Here is a 21,336-nt window from a genome sequence, read left to right as displayed (position 1 = left end):
TCACTGATTGACAAATGGCTTGAGCATTTTATCTACTCGGTTACCCATGATCTTAATTGAGTTATTAATTAGTTCCTCCTAAAGAGGGGATGTTACTTCCTCACTGAGGCTCGAATTAATGTGAGAGGGTCCAGGTTTCACCACGGAAATAATGCTCATCAGTGCTTTAAAATGCAGTGTCTCGGAGGTGGGGAGGGGGTAACTGGGTGACGGGCATGAAGGAGGGCACGGGATGGAAGGGGCGCTGGGTGTTCCGTGCAACTGACGAATCCCTGACCTCTACCTCTGAAACTAATGCTATACTGTATGGTAATTAAACTGAATTTAAGTAAAATAGAATAAAATTTTTAAAAAATGCAGTTTCTCTGCTTCAAAAATGACATTCCTATTGTTGAAAATTTGGAAAGTAGAGAAAGTATAAAGAAGAGACTGAAAATCACCTAAATGTCCCCGCCTATTGTTCCAGGCTCAGTGTCGTATTTACTTTCTTACACAACTAAATATACATAGTTATATCCCTTTTTTTTTAAATGGGCATTTCATTATATATTTTGTGTTCTTTATATGCCCTTTTAATAAACTTTTATTTATTTGCTCATATTGGGAACATAATTTTTTTTAAGATTTGATCTGATCTCTGACAGACAGATCACAAGTAGGCAGAGAGAGAGGAGGAAGCAGGCTCCCTGCTGAGCAGAGAGCCTGATGAGGGGCTCGATCCCAGGACCCTGAGATCATGACCTGAGCTGAAGGCAGAGGCTTTAAACCACTGAGCCATCCAGGAGCCCCAGGGAACATAATTTTTAATGCCAGTGAGTGATACCTGCCATATCTCTATTGGAGTTAAGAATAGTTCCCATTTTTGTTCATAAATAAGCTTATATAAGCACCTTGTACATAAATGTTTGATTCCTTTCTGATTATTTCTGTAGGACAGCAGCCTAAAAGTAGAATTGCTTTATGGAAGGAAGGAGACGTATCTAGATACTATGTCTCTATCTGATAGTGGTAGAGCTAACATATCTTGAGAGCTATTTTTATTTTTTATTTTTAAAAAGACTTTATTTAGGTATTTGACAGAGGCACAGCAAGAGAGTGAGCAGCAGGGTGAGGGAAGGACAGAGGACGAAGCAGGCTCCCTGCTGAGCGGGGATCCTGATGTGGGGCTCAATCCCAGGACCCTGGGATCACGACCTGAGCTGAAGGCAGACGCTTAACCACTGAGACACTGAGGCACCCCTCGAGAGCTACTTTTAAAGCTGGGGGTGGATCAGGGCCACTTTCCATCCCCACCAGCAGTTTCTGAGAATGCCCATCTCCGTACCCTCAGCATCTCGTGATTCCGTCATTTAAAATTGTCTGCTGGGGGCGCCTGGGTGGCTCAGTAGGTTAAGCCTCTGCCTTCGGCTCAGGTCATGATCTCAGAGTTCTGGGATCAAGTCCCGCATCGGGCTCTCTGCTCGGCAGGGAGCCTGCTTCCTCTCCTCTCTCTCTCTCTCTCTCTGTCTCTGTGCCTACTTGTCATCTCTCTCTGTTAAATAAATAAAATCTTAAAAAAAAAAATAAAATTGTCTGCTGGTTTGACAGGGGAACACGGTTTCTTGGGGCTGCAGTTTGTGTTCCCGGAGGATCTGCCAGGCCGACCGCTTTTATGATGTTTATCAAGTGTTTATATTTCTCATTCCGTACCGGTGTGCTTGGTTTTGAAATACGGCAAGCACGTGAGAGCAGACACAGATTGATGCGCTGAACTATTAGTGTCCGTCTGACCCCGCTGAAGGGATAGGGCTGCTACAGAGACCCGGGGGGCGGGGGGCACGTTGTTCCCGTGGAAGTTTTCCTGGATTCTCCCAGGGTACATGGAGAAAAAGTCAGGGAGCTCAGGACATCTGCATTTTCCCCGGGAATCGAGTCCCTGGGTCGCCGGCAGGAAGCAAGCATTGGCAGCTCCTTGGGGAGAGAGCTGGCAGTGCGCAGTGGCGGCGGAGCCGGGGGCAGCGGAGGCCGCAGGGCTGGCAGTGGACGGTGCGCGCCCACTGCGGACTGCCTGCGTGTGCCCAGGAGGGAGCGGACTGACTCAGCCCCTCCTGGTGGCAGCCCGTTTTCAGAACCGCTGGGGTAGAGTAGGCTGGTATAGACGGCTACTGTGAGTGGCCTCTGTGCCGTGTGCCTGGCTTCTGGGGTCCCCAGTGTCTCCTGCAGGGCCCCCCCGCCAGCCAGGTTGTGTCCTCTATGCCCTGGAGAGGCCAGGGTGGGGTATGTGTGGCGGCAGTTGGGGAGGGGACCGTGTGCAGGTGAGGCGGGAAAGCACGAGGGCTGGCCTCGGGGAAAACGGTATGAGGCCAGCACTGCCCAGCTGAGCTGTGCCTGGAGGACAGGCGTGTCCCCGCATGTCCGGGTGCATCCCTGCTCGCTTGGCTCCTGGGCGGGTCATGCTGTGCCATCCCCATCAGGTCACTCTGACTCAGCCCTCGCCTTTCCCTCTCTCAAGTCCCTGTCCTGATTTCCTCACGTCCGCCTTCCCGCTTTTCAGCGATAGCAGCCCCGTGGTTTTGCCTGCGCAGTAGTGTCATTTCAGCTGTTATGAGAGTGTGGGTCTTTGGGAAGAGGATTTGCGGAGACCCTTCCTCAGCTGTCCCAGGCGTCCCGAGCACTGTGCTGTGTCTGTGGGAAGGATCGCATGGCGTAGGCTCCTAGTCTCTGGATTTGGTGCCTTCCAGTGATTGATTGCTTTTTGTGTGTTAAATCCACCTTGCGTTCTGGCATAAATCCCGCTCGGTGGTGATGTACCCTCCTTTTTATCTCTTGCCGGATTTGGTTTGCCATTGTCTTGCTGGAGACTTTTACATCTCTGGCCTTGCTTTTGTTGTTGTTGTTGTTGTTGTTTGCTTAATATCCCGTTCTGAAGACGTGCTCACATTGCTGCTTAGGAAGCAGGTCCCTCGTTATCATTGCTGTACAGTACTGGGACGTGTGAGTGCGCACGGTTTGTGCGGCCATTCTCTTGCTGACACACACTCGGCTTGTTTCCAGGCTGGGCTCAGTCAGGTGATGCTGCTGGGCCCGTGTTGTGATGGCGTGTGCGCTTCTGTCAAGTCTGCAACTGGGAGGTGCGCCTGGGGGGACTCAGGCGATCGGGCGTCCGCCTTTGGCTTAGGTCATGATCCTGGGGTCCCAGAGTCGAGCCTCACATCAGGCTCCCTGCTCGGTGGGGCGCCTGCTTCTCACTCTGCCCTTCCTCCTTCTCGTGCTCTTTCCAATAAGTAAATAAAGCGTGCACCTGGCACTGGAGTCGGGGCCGGGGGCAGTGGGCGCGCGCACGTCCCGCGGCCAGAGATGCTGCTCAACCTTTTTCTCCTAAGTGAGCCTGCTTGTTCTCCCTCCCGCCGGCGGTGTGAGAGTTCCAGCTGTTCCGTTTTCTCTCTCACACTCGGTGCGGCCTGTCTTGTCCGTTTTAGCTCTTCTCACAGTGGTACGGTGGTACTGCTTTGTGGTTTTAATTTGTAAATCTGATGATTAATGAGGCTAACCACATTTTCCTATGTTTAAAGACCATTCGGGATACTCTTACTTTGCAGTATCTGTTCAAAGCTCTCGTCTACTTATCTGTTGGGTTCTCTGCCTTTTTCGTATTGATTTTGGAGACGAGTCTTTTTCCAATGTGTGTCCTGCAAATGTCTCCTCTTACTCTGCACTTGGCCTCTGGATTCTTCTGAAGAGAAGCTCATAATACAATGATTGTGTCAGGAAAGCAGAAACCACCCCAGATGGGGAGGGGAACTCAGGTCCCCGGTCCTGCCATATCCCTTTATGAGACCCTCCAGGTCCCACTCAGTGACGGATCAGGAGTTATTTCTCAAAGAAGAAGCCATGCTCCCAACCCCAGAGTGGCCGCAGATTCTCCTGGGGCTGTCGGATCCCCAGAGTCGGGGCAGCTTGCCTGCGGCCCAGACTCGCTGCCCATCTTCCCCTGCTCTGGTCTCCAATGAAACTTGGCCCCTGTGGGTCTAGTCGCTCACTGAGGTGTGTTCTTAAGGGCGGGAGTGGGTGTTCAGAGAGGGAGGCCTCCTCTTGTGGCTCCCACAGGAGGTTATTGTATGTTCTGGAAGCAAGGGAAGGCCGGTCTTTTTCAGATTCAGGAAGACAGTCTACTTCTCTTGGTAAGTAAGGCTCAGATTGAATCAGGGGTTCAAGCTTCTCTGTGTCATTGGAGCCCACCCTGCTTTCCCTCTTCCAAGCGTTAGGGTCCCTCTTTTTCCCAGTCAGTGTCTTAAATTACACACGGGAAACTTGGTGAGGCTGTGAATTCAGTTTTCGCTGTTATTCCACAAACCACACAGTTAAACTTTATATCCGATTTTTAGTTTGGTTGACAAAAGAAACTTTGTTTTCCTTCCGAAACTTTCTTGTTTCTCTGAGCAATGTAAGCGTCATATTGGAGAGCTGTACTTGTCAGGGTCTGTAACCTCAAGGAGGACTGCATCCGTGGGCAGTCTTCCCTTCGTGAGCAACGCCTTCCCCCCCATGCAAGAAGTCTTCGTGTGCCCAACGTCATGGACATCTTGGCCTGTGTTTTATCCTGAGTGCTTTCTTGTTCTGCCTCCGTGTCTAGATCTGTAATCCATCAGGAGTTAATTTTTGTGGATGGTGTGAGGTAGGGGTCGTGATTCATGTTTTTTCTGTATGGAGATGCAGTTGGCTCAGTATCATTTATTGAGAAGACCATCCTTCCTGTGGATGTGAGGTTCTGTTCCAGGACTCTCATTTCTGTCCCAGTGCTCCATTGGTCCGTATACCGGTGCCCCATTCTCTCAGTTCTTGTAGCTTAAAACAGGCTCTTATCTGGTAGTACGTGTGTTCAGCGTTGTCGTTGGTCTTCAAGGCTACCTCACCCTTTGCATTGCCATATGCATTTTACCAGTTTGCATATACACACACATGCATGCACACACTCGCTCATGCACACGTCCCTGCGCGCGCACGCGCACACACACAGACACACACACACACACCCCTGCCAAGACCCTATCTGCACTGCATTGGGCTTACACACCAATTTGGAGAGAACTGACCTCGTACACTCCATCAGCTTGGTATAAACCTTCTATATGTCAAGACTTCTATTTCCGTCAGCGGTGCTGTGCAGTTTTCAGTGTCGTGGTCCTGCACATTGTCTGATGGACTTACTCTGCAGTGGTTTTGTGTCATTACTTTTGCAGATCCTTTTCTCATTGTCTCTCCCGTGTGAAAACATGATGGGACGTGCACACCTGCCACATCTCGCCTCACTAATTCTAGTAATTTGTCCATAAGATCCTTCCGCAGTTTCTGGAAACACGATCACAGTGTCTGCAAAATACTTATGATTTTCTTTCTTTCTTTTCCATTCTTAGACCTTTCCTTTGTTTTCCCTGACTTAATTATACTGCCCGGGGACCTCCAATGTGATGTTGAACAGAAACGGTCAGCAGCATCCTCGTCTTCTTCCTGCGGGGGGAGAGGGCTCGGTACACACTTTGTTGAGAATTTTCTCTGCCAGTGGTCAGACTGGTCCTCAAAAGCTGTGCTAACGTATTCCCATCCTCCTGCGGCATAAACCTTTATGGGGTTTAATGTGAGAACGAAGTAGAATTAAATGCAGAATGCCCAGAAGAAGGCTGGCTATGTAGTAAGTAGGTGCTCCCAAATTATCTGTAAGTTAGTTGTTCTTTTTTGTGTATTTTGAATACAAAACATTAACTTCAAGGATTGCTTGGTACCAAGAACTCCATCCCCTGCCTTTGCTAAGGTCAAAAAGGACATTGTAATTCAAGAGGACTTGCTTGAGCCCCCCTCTGCATTAGTTAAGAGTGTATCCCAACTGTTATTAGGGATTATTTAAAATAGTTTAATTCCCCCAATTCTAGTAAAATTCCCTTACGCAGGACCGTTTTGTTGCCCTGTCCATTGCCAGTGGTAACCACATCTGTGAGACCTCCAGTCCCGGCCGGCGGCGGGTGCACACAACACTAAAATTTCCAGATCATACATACTGTTTCAAACTCTTAGAGTCCCAGAGGGAAGAGCAAACAGGATTCTGAGGTAAAACCAGCAGGTTAAATTTATTGTCCTGAACTTAGTGACGTTCAGGAAAGAGCTGTGTTTTTCTTTCCAGTGCTGTTCTGGACCCAGCGTCGAGCCCATGACTGGACGCTGGTGACAGCTACCACTGTTTTCAAAATTAATTTTGCCACCCCTGGTATGCACAGTTTTCTCCTCTCTGCCAGCAGAGGGGACATCTGCTCTAGCCTGTTGTGGCGAGAAGAGGGGATACATGTCAAAGAGTGTGGCGCCCAGGATGTCACCCCCACCTCCTCCTTCCCTGCCCGGCTGGCTGCCTCCCCACCCCCCAGCATGTCCGAGCAGGGGACGAGGAACCAGGGAGCCCTGCCCTGCGGAGCTGCACGCCGGGGGGGGCTCCTCCCCGGGCTGGCGAGGGGCAAGCTAGGGCTGGTGGCCAGGGGAAAGCAAGGCCCAGAGCTCCTTTCTGCAGACGTGACCATTCTCTCACGGTCTCGATCACGGTCACACCTGCAGGTTTGGAGCCCCTTCCCAGTTCCCGGGTCAGAGGCAGACTGCCCAGGAGAGGCTGGCGGCCCCATGCTTCCTGTTTGGGTTGTGCCTCCAGTTGCTTCAGAATCTCCTCGAGTTCAGAAATCCTCTCAAAACGTGGAAAGTAATCACTTTGCTTCTGGGTCTCGTGCCTGTGTGTATTAGCAAGTGTTAGGTGGTCTGCTGGGTCCTGTGTGTGTGTCCTTGGTTGTGAACATGACAAAGTGGATGCCTTGTGTGTGTCCTTAGTTGTGAACATGACAAAGTGGGTCTCGTGTGTGTCTTCTTGGTTGTTAACATGACAAGATAGGTGGTGTGTGTGTGTCCTTGGTTTTAACATGACAAGGTCAGTCCTGTGTATGTCCTTGGTTGTGAACATGACAAGGTGGGTCCTATGTGTTTCTTTGGCTGTGAACATGACAGGGTGGGTCCCCTTGTGTGTGTCCTTCGTTGTGAACATGACAAGGTAGGTCCTGTGTGTTTCGTTAGTTGTGAATATGACAAAGTGGGTGCTGTGTGTGTGTGTCCTTGGTTGTGAACATGACAGGGTGGGTCCCCGTGTGTGTGTCCTTGGTTATGAACACAAGACGGGTCCTGTGTGTGTCCTTGTTTGTGAACCGGACGAGGTGGGCCCCGTGTGTGCCCTGGGGCTGCACAGAACCCTCCCCAGTTTCTGATTACCCAGACCCCTGCTCTCCCTCCTCTGCTGGGTGTTTCTGCTTTTCCACTGGCGCGGGTATGTCGGGGTGGGAGTGGGGAACCTGTATCTGCCACCTTTCCGGGAGCTGACAAACACTTGCCTGGAGAAAAGAATTAGAAATCCAAAACTCAAGTTAAATTGGTAGGTGGTCAAGTAAGTTTACCGAGGGCTCCGTGCATCTCTGTAGACAGGGCTTTGGGGACAAAGGAGGGACAGTGGGCCTGCAGGAGCTCCTCTGCCTGTCTGCCGTGTTCCAGAGCCTTCTGGGTGCTTTTACGAAGTACAGATTCCTGGGTGTCCCTCAGACCTACAGAATCAGGCCAGAACCTCTGGCCCCACTGAGCTCAGTTGCAGCGGAGCAGGAAACTGTGGGATCAGCACGTCCGGCCCACGTGGGGCGGGTGGCGGGTGTGATGGGAGAGGGGGCGTCCTCTGGCCTCCCAGGCCTTGGAGCGCATCTCCACCCGCCCCGCCCACAGGCCGGGGGAGGCGGGGGGCAGGCGCCCTTCCATAGGGTGAACCGCTTTCCCCCTAGACTCCCTGTGGCCTGGAAGCTGTGGACCCTGCCGCCCTCTTATTTTATTAGAACTCCTTCGCTGGAGAACAGTACTTCCTGGTCCAGTCTCCCCCTTGTGAATGCTAAGGCAGCCTGGGCCCCGGGGGCTCAGCACCCTGAAAATTGCCGCACTGTGCAGGCCAGCGGCATGTGCCATGCTTTTGAAGGTTTCTGAGGGTAAATCTGGCCAGGATTCTGTCGGGCTGTGTGCCACCTGGCATCCCCCACCCAGAGCAGAGGACGACAAAGTTCAGCAGCTCTGTCCTTGTGCGCGGTGCGCAGACACATGTACCTGACGATGGCAAAGCTGAAGGAGAATCAGATGTCATCAGGGAAGGGGCTGTCCTACAAGCCCTCAGGAAGCCTTGGGTCCTCCTCTGAGCTGCTCCCCGGGCGCGGGGCTGGGGTTCATCTCTAGCAGCGGCATCAGGCTGGCCTGACCCCTGAGCGCCCCACCCCGCCGTGGGGAAGCCATGGTCACACGCCTGGGGCAGGCCCACAAAATGTTTTTGAATTTTACTTTAAGAAAGTTTAAAGAAGTAACAGTTTACAGAATAATTTGACTGACACCCGTATCTTCCTCCCAGAACTGACACGACATCTTGAAATCATACCGATCTAGAATTTTCTCAAGTGAAAGCAGAGCATTGTCTGTATACGGCCACAGACAGGGCCAGGTCCTGGGGCAGCACAGCATGTGGTGTCCTGCCGGCTGCGGTTCCCGGTGTCATACGCAGACTCCACATCGCCCCCTCGAGACAGCCGTTTCCCTCAGTTCGCTGCGTGTCTTTTCTGTCTGTTTTTAAGAAGAGCTTTCCGTGGGTGACCCGTAACCCGTGAGCAGCGCGTGATGACGTTTCCACACTTCTGAGGGGTGTGACTGGGAGGTCCTCCTCCTTCCGTGTTACGCTCTGGCCTGCTGCTTCCACCCCGCTTCCAGGGGCACGCTTGACCCCCCCCTTTCCCCTGCAGCATCTTTATCCTACGATCACAGTCCCTCACAGGGTCCCGTGGCCCTTTCTGTGTCCTTGCATGGGTGTCCACACATGCGTGAGGGTTCTCCCGGCGGTGCCACGGGCTGGGGGTACACGGGGTCCTGTCAGGGTCATGTCCGCTGGGTGCTGTGGGCTGCGCTGCCCTTGAGTCATGCTGGCCTGGGTGCGTCCCTTCTGATGGCCGCTGCACCCCACCGCCCCTCAGCCCTGGTCCTTCTGTGCTCACGTGGCCACCCCGGGACCCAGTAAGGGAACCTGGAAGCCAGACCGAGCTGCCTAGGAGGGTCTGAGTGCAGGGTGAGAACTGCTGCTTGCCCCAGCGGGGTCAGGGAAGCCGGCCCTGGGCCCGGGGAGGGCCATGTGCCAGGGGCTGTGGGAGCCCAGCTGCACTGGAGCCTGGTTGGCGGGGAGCTCTCCTGTGGGCTGCAGCCCGGGGACTCTGCCGTTGGTCTCAGGCCTCATCTGGGGGGCCCCTGGGAGCCCCTGGGAATCTAAGAGGAAAGGACCACCGTCTTAGGCTCCGGACTCTTGGAAGGTGGTTCTGAGGCTCTTCCCATCCTCTGGCTCCATCCCAGATGGAGAAGCTTCGGGCCTAGAACTTCATTTTGGGCTGAACTTCATTTCTTCTTTTAGGTATGGCCTCATGGTCATACTGTGCTGCCTCAAGTGCTGGGATCTGTCATCCTTAAGAGGGCAGGTGGGACAGGGCAGTTGAGGCAGGGGAGGCTGGCTTCCATCTGCCCTACCAGCCCCTGCCGGTTCCCCCTGCCTTCACCCCACCCTTGGCCCCGCTTGTCCCCACCTCCTTCTGCCTCTCCCATAGCGCCCGGTAGCCTCTGCCTCCCCCTACCTGCTCCCATGCCCTCCTGCTCCCCCACTCCCTCCTGCCTACTCTCCCCATCCCCGCCTGCCCAAGGCCCCCCCCCCCCCCCCCCCCCCCTTTCCTCCCCCCTGCCCTGGTGGTGCCTGCCAGGGGCTGGGCTGGCCAGCTCTGCAGCAGGCAGGGAGCAGCGGGCAGGGAGCAGCGGGCGCTGGGCAGACAGCCTCGCACTGCGGCTCTCCGCCAGCCGGGCCTCCTGCAGACTCGGCTTCCCGCCTCCCGCGAGCTGCAGAAGCTGGCTTCCTCTGGGAAGGGCAGGTCTCTGGTAAGGCAGCACCTCGCTGCAGCTAGCCTGCCTCTCCTTCTCGGGCTTTGTCTGGTCGGGGTGAATGGTTGTAGGAAGGGGAGGTGGCCGGGCAGTGGAGGGAGGCTGTGCAGAGCAGAGTCGGCAGAGGGCTATGGAAGAACGCGCCGGGGTCAGCCCTGCCCGTGCTGGTGACGGGAGCCCGACCTGGGCTCTGTCTGGCTTCTGGGTTTGCAGCGGCACCAGTTTATAAGACCACATCCTGGATGCATAAGACTCTTTCATGGGGGGGGGGGTGTTTGTGCACATGTGTGCGTGCGTGTTTGCATGTGTGTGTGTGTCCGTGCACGCATGTGCGTTCTGACCTGGCCCTGGCGGGGGCGGCCTCAGGGGACAAGCAGCCATGCTGTCCTAGACAGACCAGCCGGCTCAGTATGCCAGGCGATGAGGGCACGGTAAGGACGGGTGCGGGGAGACTCTGCAGGTGACGCGGGCACTGTAAACGGGGTGCGGGGGGGGATGTGCAGGTGACGCGGGCACTGTAAAGGGGGTGCAGGGGGACCATGCAGGGTTCTCGTCTCGCCTGGTCACAACACGCACTCGCGTACATGCACATGGCCACTGCCCCCCCCGCACACGTGTGCACACATGCTGGTGGGCCAGCAGGGCTCTGGGGACAGGGCAGCGATTCACATGAGCATGGTGACCCGGCAGAAGTTGATGCTGCAGTGGGTGTGGCATCTGGAGGGGAGGGGCTGCGGTGCCACTGGTAGGGATGGGGAGGGTCATGGGCTCCTGCAGGGCATCTCAGGTCATGGGCGGCTGGGCTGCCTGCTTTTCGGAGGAAGCCCCAGAGGTGTCCCGGCCTGGCCGGGATGGGGTCAAAGGGTGGAATCTCGCGCGCTTCTCCAGCTCTGCTGAGCAGACGGTGCCTGGTGTCACGCGTGGGTCCATGAGATCTGAATTCAGCGGTGCCCAGAGGCGGGACTCAGTTAGCCTCTGACCATTTGCCCCGTGTTGCTTCTGTTTCAGGGATAAACGCCCAGGCCCGGAGGCTGCAGCGGCACCGTGCCAAGGGAACCCCAGTCCTGGCTTCGGGGGGCGCCCGGAGCCCCCCCACGCCCCGGCTGCGCCGCACTGTCAGTGAGAGCAGCCTGAGCTCGGCCGCCACCCAGGGCCCCGAGGAGCGCGCCCGGGACACCATGCGCTTCTCCCTCTACGAGTCACCCCACCTGCTCCTCCTGCAGGGCTACAGCCAGCAGCACGTGAGCACCCCTGCCTGCTGCCCGGCCGCCCCCACCCCCCCACGGAGTGGTCCGAGCCACCAAGTCAGCTCTGGCGTTGAGGAGGCTGTGGAAGTGGGGCTGTCCTAGATTCTGGAGGGAGCAGAGGCTTCCCCTGTGTTTGGTTTCCAGAGCATTCTCCGTCCAGGCCCCAGCAGGAGCCCGCAGGGGGGTGGGGGGGCTCACCCAATACCAGGTTCCTTCTCAAAGAATCGTCTGCCATCTTCCAGGCGGTGTCAAAGACCATGCTGTGCCCTGGCTGTGGGGACCCCGACACAGGCCCGTCCCCTTGTTCAGATGGGTGCTTGGTAGACTTGTGAGGCACATGGCCCTGGGTGTGCTGCGGGAAGCCGCCTTTCAGGTGGCTCTGGCCCCCAGGCCCATGCTTCCCACCATGTCTGTGGGGGGCTCTTGGCTGGAGGGGCGGAGGCCCCAGAAGCTCCCGCCGGCTCTTCCTCCCGGCTCCTCTACCCCCACTGGTTTGCTGAGCCCCCTTTAGGCTCCACCGGTGCGCGCTGTGCCGCTCTCCGAGCTCAGCTTAGTCCTACCAAACCCGGCCTGGCGCCTGCAAGCCATAGACAGGAGGCCGGACAGGGTTATAGATGAGGCTTTCCTGGGGCTCCACTCCAGCCCACGGGCAAGAGCTGGAGGGAAGGAGTCCTCAGGCGGACTCCCCGCGGAGAGGTCAGGGTGGGGGGTGTTTCCTCGAGTACCAGGTGGGCAGGGTCGGGAGCGGAGGGCACCCTCGGCACGTGCGTCCTCATTGTGCTTCTTCATACACGGCGCGTCTCACTAGTACGTTAGACCTTCAGTGGTGGGTGTGACTTGTCGCATTCCTGTGAGGCGAGCTAAGTCGAGGGCCCCTGGTGGTCACCGCACACACTGGGAGGCCAGTGTCGGGGGCCCGTCTTGGTGCAGGCTGGTACGGACCGATCCCGCTGGTTCTTCTGGGTGCAGACTCTCTCTTTAGCCTGACATCTGCTTTCTGCACTGCTAAGACCTATTGCTCCAGAAACGCAGGCTCAGGAGTTTTCTTACAGGAAGTTTCTTGTTTATGAAACCGTGTCAGCGCATGAGGGTTTGGGGAGACGCTGTCTCATGAGGAGGCATCTGTCCTCGCCAAGCTGGAGCCGCAGGGGAAGGAGTTTGCCCACAGCGGGTCACAGATCACTGGCCGGGGCGGGGGGTGCCTGGCAGCTCTTGGCCATGCCTGTGAACCAGTGTCTGTGCCCTGCGTGGCCCTAGTCGGGCCTCTGTTGTCTCTGAGCTGGAGTCAACCCTGGGTGTCCGGTGTGCCCCTGAGGTCTCTCTGGGAAGCATCCTCTCCTGGGGACAGTGTGGGTGCCCAGCATGGGTCAGGCTGGGGCCAGCAGCAAGCTAGGAAGGGCTCCAGGGCAGGGATGGCCCAGGATGGCGGCCCTGGCCATGTGGCTTAGGTGACCAGAGACAGGGACACCTTTTCCTTTCTTCCCAGTGATGGATTTGCCCGAGGTGGTGTCCTGCCCCTGAGGCCTAGTATTTGTGTTTCAGGACAGCCTGGTGTACCTGCTGAACCGGGAGCAGCATACGGTGGGCCAGAGGACCCCATCCAGCAAGCCCAGCGTCAGCCTCTCGGCCCCGGACATCCTGCCCCTGCACTGCACCATCCGCAGGCACCAGACCCCAGGCCCAGAGCCGGCGGCGAGCAGGCTGGTGCTGGAGCCCATCCCCGGGGCGCCCGTCTCCGTCAACTTTGCAGAGGTCGGGGGCCGGGCCGTGGTGCTGCGCCACGGGGACCTGCTCTCCCTTGGCCTCTACTACCTGCTGCTATTCAAGGACCCGGCGCAGGCCCAGCCCCTGCCTGCCCAGGCCCTGGCCCGGCTGCGTGCCATTCCGCGGAGCTGCGGGCTGTGCGGAGCCGCACTCCGGGCCCGAGGCGCCTCGGCCTCTGGCTCCGCGCCGGCCGCCCTACCCCGGCCGCGGCTGCTGCACCTGGAGTTCGAGCCAGAGGTGGAGGACGCGCTGCTGCAGCGAATCCTGACGCTGGTTGAGCCTGGGGGGGACGACCACAAGCTGGCCCCCGCCTTCCTCCTCTGCCTCTGCATCCAGCACTCGGCTACCCGCCTGGAACCCGGCTCATTCGGGCAGCTGCTGCTCAAGATCGCCAAGGCCATCCGAGAGACAGTCTGGGTCAGTCACAGGCGTGCTGGGTGTGGTCATGGCAGGTGGGAGGGTGCTTGTGGCTGTGGGAGGTGCTGGGTGGGGGCTGGGGCCACCGTGGGAAATCTGAGGGCCAGCCTGCCCTGCCTGTGCACACCCAGCGAGCCCGGGGTGTCCTCTGTGGCGCTCTGTCTCCTGTGCAGTCAGCTGTGGCATCCTGAGCTCTGGTCCCGTGGCCCTCCCAAGCGCAGCCCAGCCACGGCATGCCCCGAAGGTCCCAAGCCCCAACACCCACTTGGCCTTCGTGCCCCGTGCTTTCTGCCAGGAGCAGGCTGGTCTTCCGCCAGCACTCTGGTGTGGAGCCCTCATCAGCCGGTGGTGGGGGCACAGGGCTGGCTGGCTTCTGTCCATGGAAACACTTCCCTCCATCGGGGTCTCTAGAGCACAGTACCACGCCTATTAGGGCCCAGCTGTGGGGCCGGCCTGCATGCGGTCCGATGTCAGCCAGCGCCCCTGGGCTCCCCCTGCTGCCTGCCAGCGCTCCCTTCCCCTCCCAGAAACGGCTCCAGGCCCCACCAGGCATCCCCTAGGGGCAAGTGCAGGCCTGTCCCTACAGGGCCGGGGCAAGCGTGCTGCAGGCTGCCTGGGTCCAGCCCTCAGGGCCCCCACCGACTCCTGGCCCCTCCCACTCTCTAGTGCCTGGACTCCCCGGGGACCCAAAGCATGGCTGATAGTTACACGCAGTCCCTCCAAGAGTTGCCCATTCATCTTGGCCTGTAAACTGCATAGGTTGTAGAAACTGGATGGGGTCCTAAGATTAAAACCCAATTTAAAATGTTCAAAACCTTTTAAAAGCAAAAACCAACATGGGCCGTCATGTCCAGAGGTTTATGTAAGTTACCATTGTGCATCGCGGGCATCTGAACCTCCCAGGGTTCCCCCGTGGATCAATGTTGGGACTGTCCTGGTGTGGTCACTTCCCTCGTGTGGTCTGTGCTCTGGCCAGGTCAAGTCCGTGCCACGCGGGAACCCGACCACACTGGGGCCTGCGGTGACTGTCTACACAGAACACTGTCCCGTCCTAAGTCAGCTCTGGGGCGGACACTTCCTAGTGAGTCAGACGCTATGATGCCTGTGCTGTAGGCTATGTCCCAGCTGGGGAAACTGAGACTTGTTGAGGTGAACAACCTCATCCAAGGTCTGGAGCTCAGAAGCAGAGGAGTCCAGACCTAGGCCATTCCCTGGGTGCCTCCCCACGTGCTTCCCCCTGTTCGTGGGCCTCAGCCCTGGTCTTCTGAGACTCCAGACATTTCGTTTGTCCGTCTGCATCTTGGGCATCAACCGCTCTGTCTCCCACCCACTCGAGGCAGATCCTAGAACAAGTAACAGGGTCCGCAGCCAGGGCTCTGCTTAGACAGAAGACAACTTGCTACAAAAGCAGGAAACGTTTCTTTTCTTTTCCTTGTTCTTTTTTAAAAAATATTTTATTTATTTATTTGACAGCGAGAGAGAGGGAGATCACAAGCAGGCAGAGAGCGGGGGAGGAAGCAGGCTCCCCGCTGAGCAGAGAGCCTGACACAGGGCTCGATCCCAGGACCCTGGGATCATGACCTGAGCCAAAGGCAGAGGCTTTAACCGACTGAGCCACCCAGGTGCCCCGCAGGAACCATTTCTTGATTAAAAAGGACAGAAAATGTTGGTTAAGCCTGCGTCCCTGCCGGGATGTTTAACTGTAGCGTGGACACCTGAGCACACGTCCATGTACTCACTGCCCCAGTGGCGGGCGCCGGAGAGCTTGTGTGTGAGGCTCAACAGTAAGCGGCGTTGAGTGTTCATTCTGGGGTGTGTGAAATACGTGACCACTTTATTTCTCACGGCGCCAGTGGTTCCGTCAGCGAGTGGGTGTAGGTTCTGTCTGCTGTGGGAAGTGCGCAGGTCACATTCAGGAACGGAGCGGGAACTCATCCTTTCCAGCCGTGCTTCCGGTAAACGGCCCGCACAGTGCAGGATGTCTGCCGCAACAGTGCCGTGGTTTTTAGGTGGACGGCGTCCCGTGGATTTAGTGGTGTTCTCTTGGAGCGCATCCTGTGGTATCCTGTGTTTTCTCATGTTTGCTCTCTTGTCTTTGCAACTGTAGGAGAAAACCAAAGAACTGGCGGAGAAGCAGGCGCAGCTGTAAGTCTGGCTTCCCCGTGGGCCCCTAGATCCCGGGAGACCTGCACCGCCCCATGGGGGCCAAGATTGGGGGGGCAGACGCCTTTGGGGTCAGCTATGGGCTTCTGTTGCACTCTCCTTCTGTCTCCGAGTGGCTGTTTCCCTGTCTGTGCTCCGCCCCTGGGAAGCGCTGGGTTTGGGGAGTTTCTCCAGGGCAGCCGTTAGACCGAGTAGGCGAGAACCTCTCCAGAGCCTCGTCCTGCCTTCACTTCCGCTAACGACTGAGCTCCAGCAAGCCCGACTGAGCTCCAGCAAGCCCGCCTCTTCCGGAGAATGCAGACTCTGGGCGTGGAGCTAGGGCGGGCCTTGTCCATTGAAAGCCCTGTCGTTGTGTGCAAAGTGCTGCGGGGACTTGGGAAACTGGTGTTAATGATGGGGACGGGCGTGTGCAGCCACCCAGCCGTGTGCACTCCCGAGGGGGCCCTGCCACAGGGTGCTGGCACACGGGGCACACGTGGCTCACTCCGAAGTCCTCGTCCATAAGCACAGAGGCTAGAACAAGCCACGTGCCCCCGGGGCAGCGTGCTGTGTGCTTGTGCCTGGATGCTCGGGAGACAGGGAGCGTGAATACCCCATGCGCTTCGCCTGCACTGGAATCCCGCCCCGGCGCGCAGTGGAGCCCCACGATGTCACTGCGAGTGCGCTTGGCCGTCCCTCTGGGCCGTGCGGGTGCAGCAGCAGCCAAGGGGCCGTGGTCACAGGGGTGGTTCCTGCCCGTCGCCGCTGGGTCCGTGGTCTGCTCGACTCTTGTGTCTGCCGCTGGTCCACGACGACTGTGCTGTAGCCACAGTGCTTCGGTGTCGTCCACGGTCCAGCGACGGGCAAGGAGGACTTGGCTCCACCCCTGTCGCAGGCAGGGACTGGAGCCTGGGGCCGTAGTCCACCCCCCCTCCCCCATGAGTGCGGCTCCTGCCGCTCGCACATACGGGCTTTTTGGCCCACGTTGACAATAGGGGACGTGTTCAGGGCCCAGTGCAGTGCCGCCAAGGCCGAGTCTGCTCCGGGAGTCCCGGGCTCTGCCGCCCAGCTCACCCTGCGGTGCTCAGTGTAGACCAGGCCCCTCAGAGGGTGGCGGAGACAACAGCACCGGCCACCGTGCGCTAGGTTTTCTGTGTGAGGGACTGGCCTTGGGGACCCAGGGGCAGGTGTGGCCACCTCACCCCTGCCCCCCTGCCTGAGGGACAGCCTGGCTTCCAGGTGGTGTTGGGGCCTGGAGGGGATGGAGCTGAGGATTTAGGGGCTCGCCCAGCCCTCACCCTAACTAGCTCCTCCTCCTCCCGAGTGCCCGCTCATCGGGGAAACTGAGGCCTCCCCCCAGCAGCTCCTGCCCGGTCTGCGTCCAGAATGCCTGTCGTTGGGGCCAAAAAACAGCCCCGTGTCCATCCCCAGGGAATGCCGCCTTTCTCCTTTTTAAACAGTTTTTGATTCACTGCCAAAATGTAGAAAAGCACAGACGACAGCAGTCACTCAAGAACCCACACCCGAGCTTCATGTTCTGAACATTGTGCCCCGTGGGCTTCAGGTTCTTGTGCTCTGCTTCTTGTCACATTGTGAGCGACTGGGGACCTTCACCGCGTGCTTTTTCTGCCCCTGTGGTCCTCAGCCTTCTCCCCGGGCGCCTGTGAGTGTGGGCGCGGCGCTAGCCGCTCTTCGGATCCGGATCCATGGCCGAGTCCCTGGGATTCAGCCCTTCGTGGCTACGGATTTGTGCAGGATGGTGACTGACCGTTTGTGGACATTTTAATTAGCATTTTCTCACCTGAATTCACACGTCAAAGTGATGGAGGATTTTTCACCCGTTGTCCTGGTCTGACTTTAATAGCAAGGTTCCCAGAAGGCAAACAGGGCTGCCTGGTCTGTTTCCAGTTCACCGCGTCGGGTCGTGTGTGGTGAGGCCGTGGGGGCTGGCGAGGTAGCCTGTGGCAGCGTCTGGGCGACCTGGCCCGGCCTGCTTCGTCAGTGGTTATCGGTGTGTCTGGTTCTGTCCCTCTGCTTGTATTGATTTTGGGGACTTCTGCTTTCGTCCTCCAAGTTACTAGGATAAAATCATTCCTTGTATTCTTTTGGGACTATTTTCATCTCTCATGTATTTAGTTCCTGTTGGATTTATGTCTTTCCACTTACCTCCCTTCGATTTATTTTCCCAGGGATTTGTTTGTCGTCATGTTTAAAAGGACCAGTTTTGTTGTTTCTGCTCACTTGGGTTTTGATTTCTACTCCATTAACCTCTTTATTATTTCCTTATTCTTGCACAATTCCCATTTTAATTTCTTTGAATTTTGAATATTTTTAGAACTTCTTAAATTTTAGTTTAATTTTTATTAGCAAAAATGCATTTGATTTTCTTTTTGGTAATAATTTCTCTCCCATATGCTTCCCAAGTAGGTTTTTAAAAATTTATATTTTTAATATTAAAAATTTATATTAGTGCAATCAGTGATTTGGCTTATTTTTATTTATTTTATTGTGGTAAAAAACACCTAATTATTATTTTTAAAAAGTTTTTTAGGGGCACCTGGGTGGCTCAGTGGGTTAAAGCCTCTGCCTTCGGCTCAGGTCATGATCCCAGGGTCCTGGGATCGAGTCCTGCATCTGACTATCTGCTCAGTGGGGAGCCCGCTTCCCTTCTTCTCTCTCTGCCTGCCTCTCTTTCTACTTGTGATCTCTGTCAAATAAATAAAATTGTAAAAAAATTTTTTTAAATTTTTATTATAATTTTATTTATTTGACAGAGAGAGAGTATGCATAAGCATGGGGAGCAGCAGAGGGAAAGGGAGAAGCAGACTTCCCGCTGAGCAGGGAGACCGATGCAGGGCTTGATCCCAGGATGCTGGGGTCACGACCTGAGCCGAAGGCAGACGCTTATCCAGCTGAGTCACCCAGGCGCCCCCAAAACCACCCCTTTAAGTTCTGAAGTGCATATTAGCAGTTTCCGGTCTCTCCCTCCCTCCAGCCCCTGGCAGCCACCATTCTGCATGAGTCGGACTGTCCCAGATATCGCAGCGGAACCTTGTGGTATTTTTCCTTCTGTGATCGGCTCAGTCCGTTTCACGGAACGTCTTTAGCACACTGCAGGGTTTCCTTGATTTTTTAAAGGCTGAAATACATTTCATCAGACCATTTTCGTTTTTACCCTGTCTTCCGTCCGTGGACACTGAGTGTGACCCACATGTCCCGTATTGGCAGCCGTGCGGCACTGACCTGGGCACCGCTCGGCGATCCCGATCGGTTCCTTCTGGTGAATACGCAGACGTGGACTTGCTGGGTCAGACGGCGGCGCCGTTGTCCATGTTCTGAGGGTGTCCGTCCTGTTTCCCACAGCGGCCGCTCCCTTTTGCACCCACCCCCAGCAGTGCACAAGGGTCTCCGGTCTCTCCACACCCTCTCTGACACTTGTCATCTCTTGCCCTCTCGATGACAGCCACTCCAACAGGTACGAGGCGAGTGCACGTCGTGGTTTTGGTTTGCGTTCACCTGGCGGTTGGCGAGGCCGAGCACCTGCCCGCGTGCCCGTTGGCCGTCCGGAGGTCTTCTCTGGAGAAGTCTCTCTTCAGGTCTTCAACCCATTTTTTATCCAGGTTGTTAGTGTTTTTTGCTTTCAATGATCGGCATTCCTTCCGGGTCTGGAAACTAGCCCCGTGCAGATGCAGGATTTGCAAGTGTTTCTCGCGCGCCGTGGGTGGCTTTTTCACTCTACTGTGGCTTCCTCTGCTGTGCAGGAGCTTGGCAGCCCGAGGTCATCCCACTTGTCTGCTTTTGGGGTCCCGTCCGTGAAACTGTTGCTTCTGCTCGGTGCTCGCTTGAAGGGAGGGCCCGGACCCCCCGAGTTCGTGCGCTGCTGCGTGTGGCCTGTGGGGACAGGTGTGCTGCGATTCGATTCCAAAACGCCGTTTGGCCATACCTGGTGGTTGACTTGTCAGGAGAGGCCCGTCTGTCCCTTTGAGTTTTGGGTGAAATTGAGAAGGGCCACGGATGTGGAAAACACAATGGAATTCAGCTCCGAAGAGCTGAATTGATCCTTTCTTACTGACCCGCAGCAGTCGGGGCTCTGGAAGACGAGCGGGGGGCGGGGGGCGGCAGCCACACATGTAGCAGTGAGAGCAGGGACACCCGGCCCAAAGCCACTGCCTTCCCTCGCGGGGAGCAGGGCAGCGCGAGTGGTCACACCATGGTGACATGAGCGAAGCTATGTCAGAGCAACGAAACTGCAGGCACAAGAGAACGTGTACATGGGAGCCTGAGGTCCCCGCCTGGGCCCACGGGGGCTGCCTCACAAACCGACTACCGTGACGCTGGCTGTGACCATCATGAACGACAGGAAGTCCCTGAGCTGCTGTGATGTCCACCAGGCAGGACAAAGGGTCCTGTACCCTGGCCGGGCCCGGGGACAGCACTGTCCTCGCAGATGCCGCCGCCTGGTCTGCCCCTCTCGGTCTGCCCGCAGGGTTGCTGTTCTGGCGCGGGGTCACTTGCACCGCTGGGCACCCGGGCGCTGTCCCTCGCAGACAGACCTGAGTCACATCTGTGTGGTTTGCTGCTCAACGGATCTGTGCTCATCTGTCAGAAGAGTGAGTCCCCGGGTGCAGTCACACCGGCCCTGGAGACCGTGTCCTGGCCCTGCAGCCACCAGGCTCGGGCATCCTCAGAGGCTACCACAGTGCAGCCTGCTGACCTGCCTCCGCTGAGTGGGTGCGACAGGACAGGACATCAGGCCCAGAGAGACTGGCCCTTGACGCTTGCAGTCGAGGAAACCCCAGAGCTCGGCACAGCCTCGCCGCCTCCCCCCGGACTTCTGGAGAGTGGCTCAGGACAGTGCTGGGGGCTTCCTGCCACAGTCACAAGGTCCTGGATCCCAGGGGCTGGTGCACGGGAGACCAGAGGCGAGGAAAGGGGCCTGGGGTGGATCTGGGCTGGGCCGGACCCCACTGGACCCGGGAGACAGGTGGCCCTGATGTCGCCATTGTCCCCCACAAAGGGAGCATGGAGTCTCGAGGTGCCGGCTCAGGAGGGAGCAGTGCCCCTGGGGCTACCTCCAGCCCGAGCTGGCTGTCGCCCAGGCTTGAAATGGGCATCAGAGGGGCGGGAAGATTCCAGCCCTGTGCCCGGTGCCTGGAAGCTTTCCGATTTAACGAGCTGCAGCGACACGTGCGGCCCTCGCAGGGGAGTCCGTGTGAAGAGCGTGTGTGGGCAGCGCCAGGCCCGAATTGGGCAGCCTCTGGTTTCCTGACTGTTAACCCTTAGTCTCCCAGTGACGCACTCTCAGGGCCTTGTCTGACCCACGGAGTCTCTACACTGTCTTCCGGCTACAACCAGAGGTTTTTAGCTAATCCCGCTCGCGCGCCTCCTACAGCAGTTGGTTTGGCCTCAGCGACAGCCGGACTCTCGGGGGGCTGCTCCTGCCGCCGGCTGCCCCCTCCGTACACACCCACGCGCTCCTCCACGCTCCCTCCTCGTCTCAGTCCCAGAAGAGAAGATGCGAGAAGAGTTTACGAGAGTCCTTTCCCAAGGGCTGTGGCCCCTGGTGGCCCTTCCTGCACCGTCTGGAGGGCGTGCGTCTCCAGCCCACATGTCCCGCGGCTTGTCTGTGTAGCCCCTGTCCCAGCCGGGCCGCGGTGGGTTTGCTTGGGTCCCACTGGAACGTCGTGTCCCGTTGGAACGAACGTCCTTGTGTGCACAGTGCTGATCCGGCCTCCCTTCCCGGGGGCCCGTCCAGGACTAACCCGGGGTCCTCTGT

General features: G+C 57.1%; 1 protein-coding gene across 1 annotated transcript in view; it reads left to right on the top strand.

The window, feature by feature from the left end:
• RADIL (Rap associating with DIL domain) overlaps positions 1 to 21,336 on the top strand; it is an 84,096-nt gene that overhangs the window by 49,380 nt on the left and 13,380 nt on the right. Inside the window, exons 4-6 of the mRNA XM_044233591.1 lie at positions 10,999 to 11,231; positions 12,780 to 13,418; positions 15,526 to 15,563. Coding sequence (XP_044089526.1) covers positions 10,999 to 11,231; positions 12,780 to 13,418; positions 15,526 to 15,563 — 910 coding nt within the window. The remainder of the gene's footprint in view (positions 1 to 10,998; positions 11,232 to 12,779; positions 13,419 to 15,525; positions 15,564 to 21,336) is intronic.

This window comes from Neovison vison, chromosome 14, assembly GCF_020171115.1.
Source record: "Neovison vison isolate M4711 chromosome 14, ASM_NN_V1, whole genome shotgun sequence".
In the NCBI taxonomy this organism is placed as follows: Eukaryota; Metazoa; Chordata; class Mammalia; order Carnivora; family Mustelidae; genus Neogale; species Neogale vison.
The sequence above is the reverse complement of the archived record's forward strand: the minus strand, read 5'-3'. Positions and strand labels throughout refer to the sequence as shown.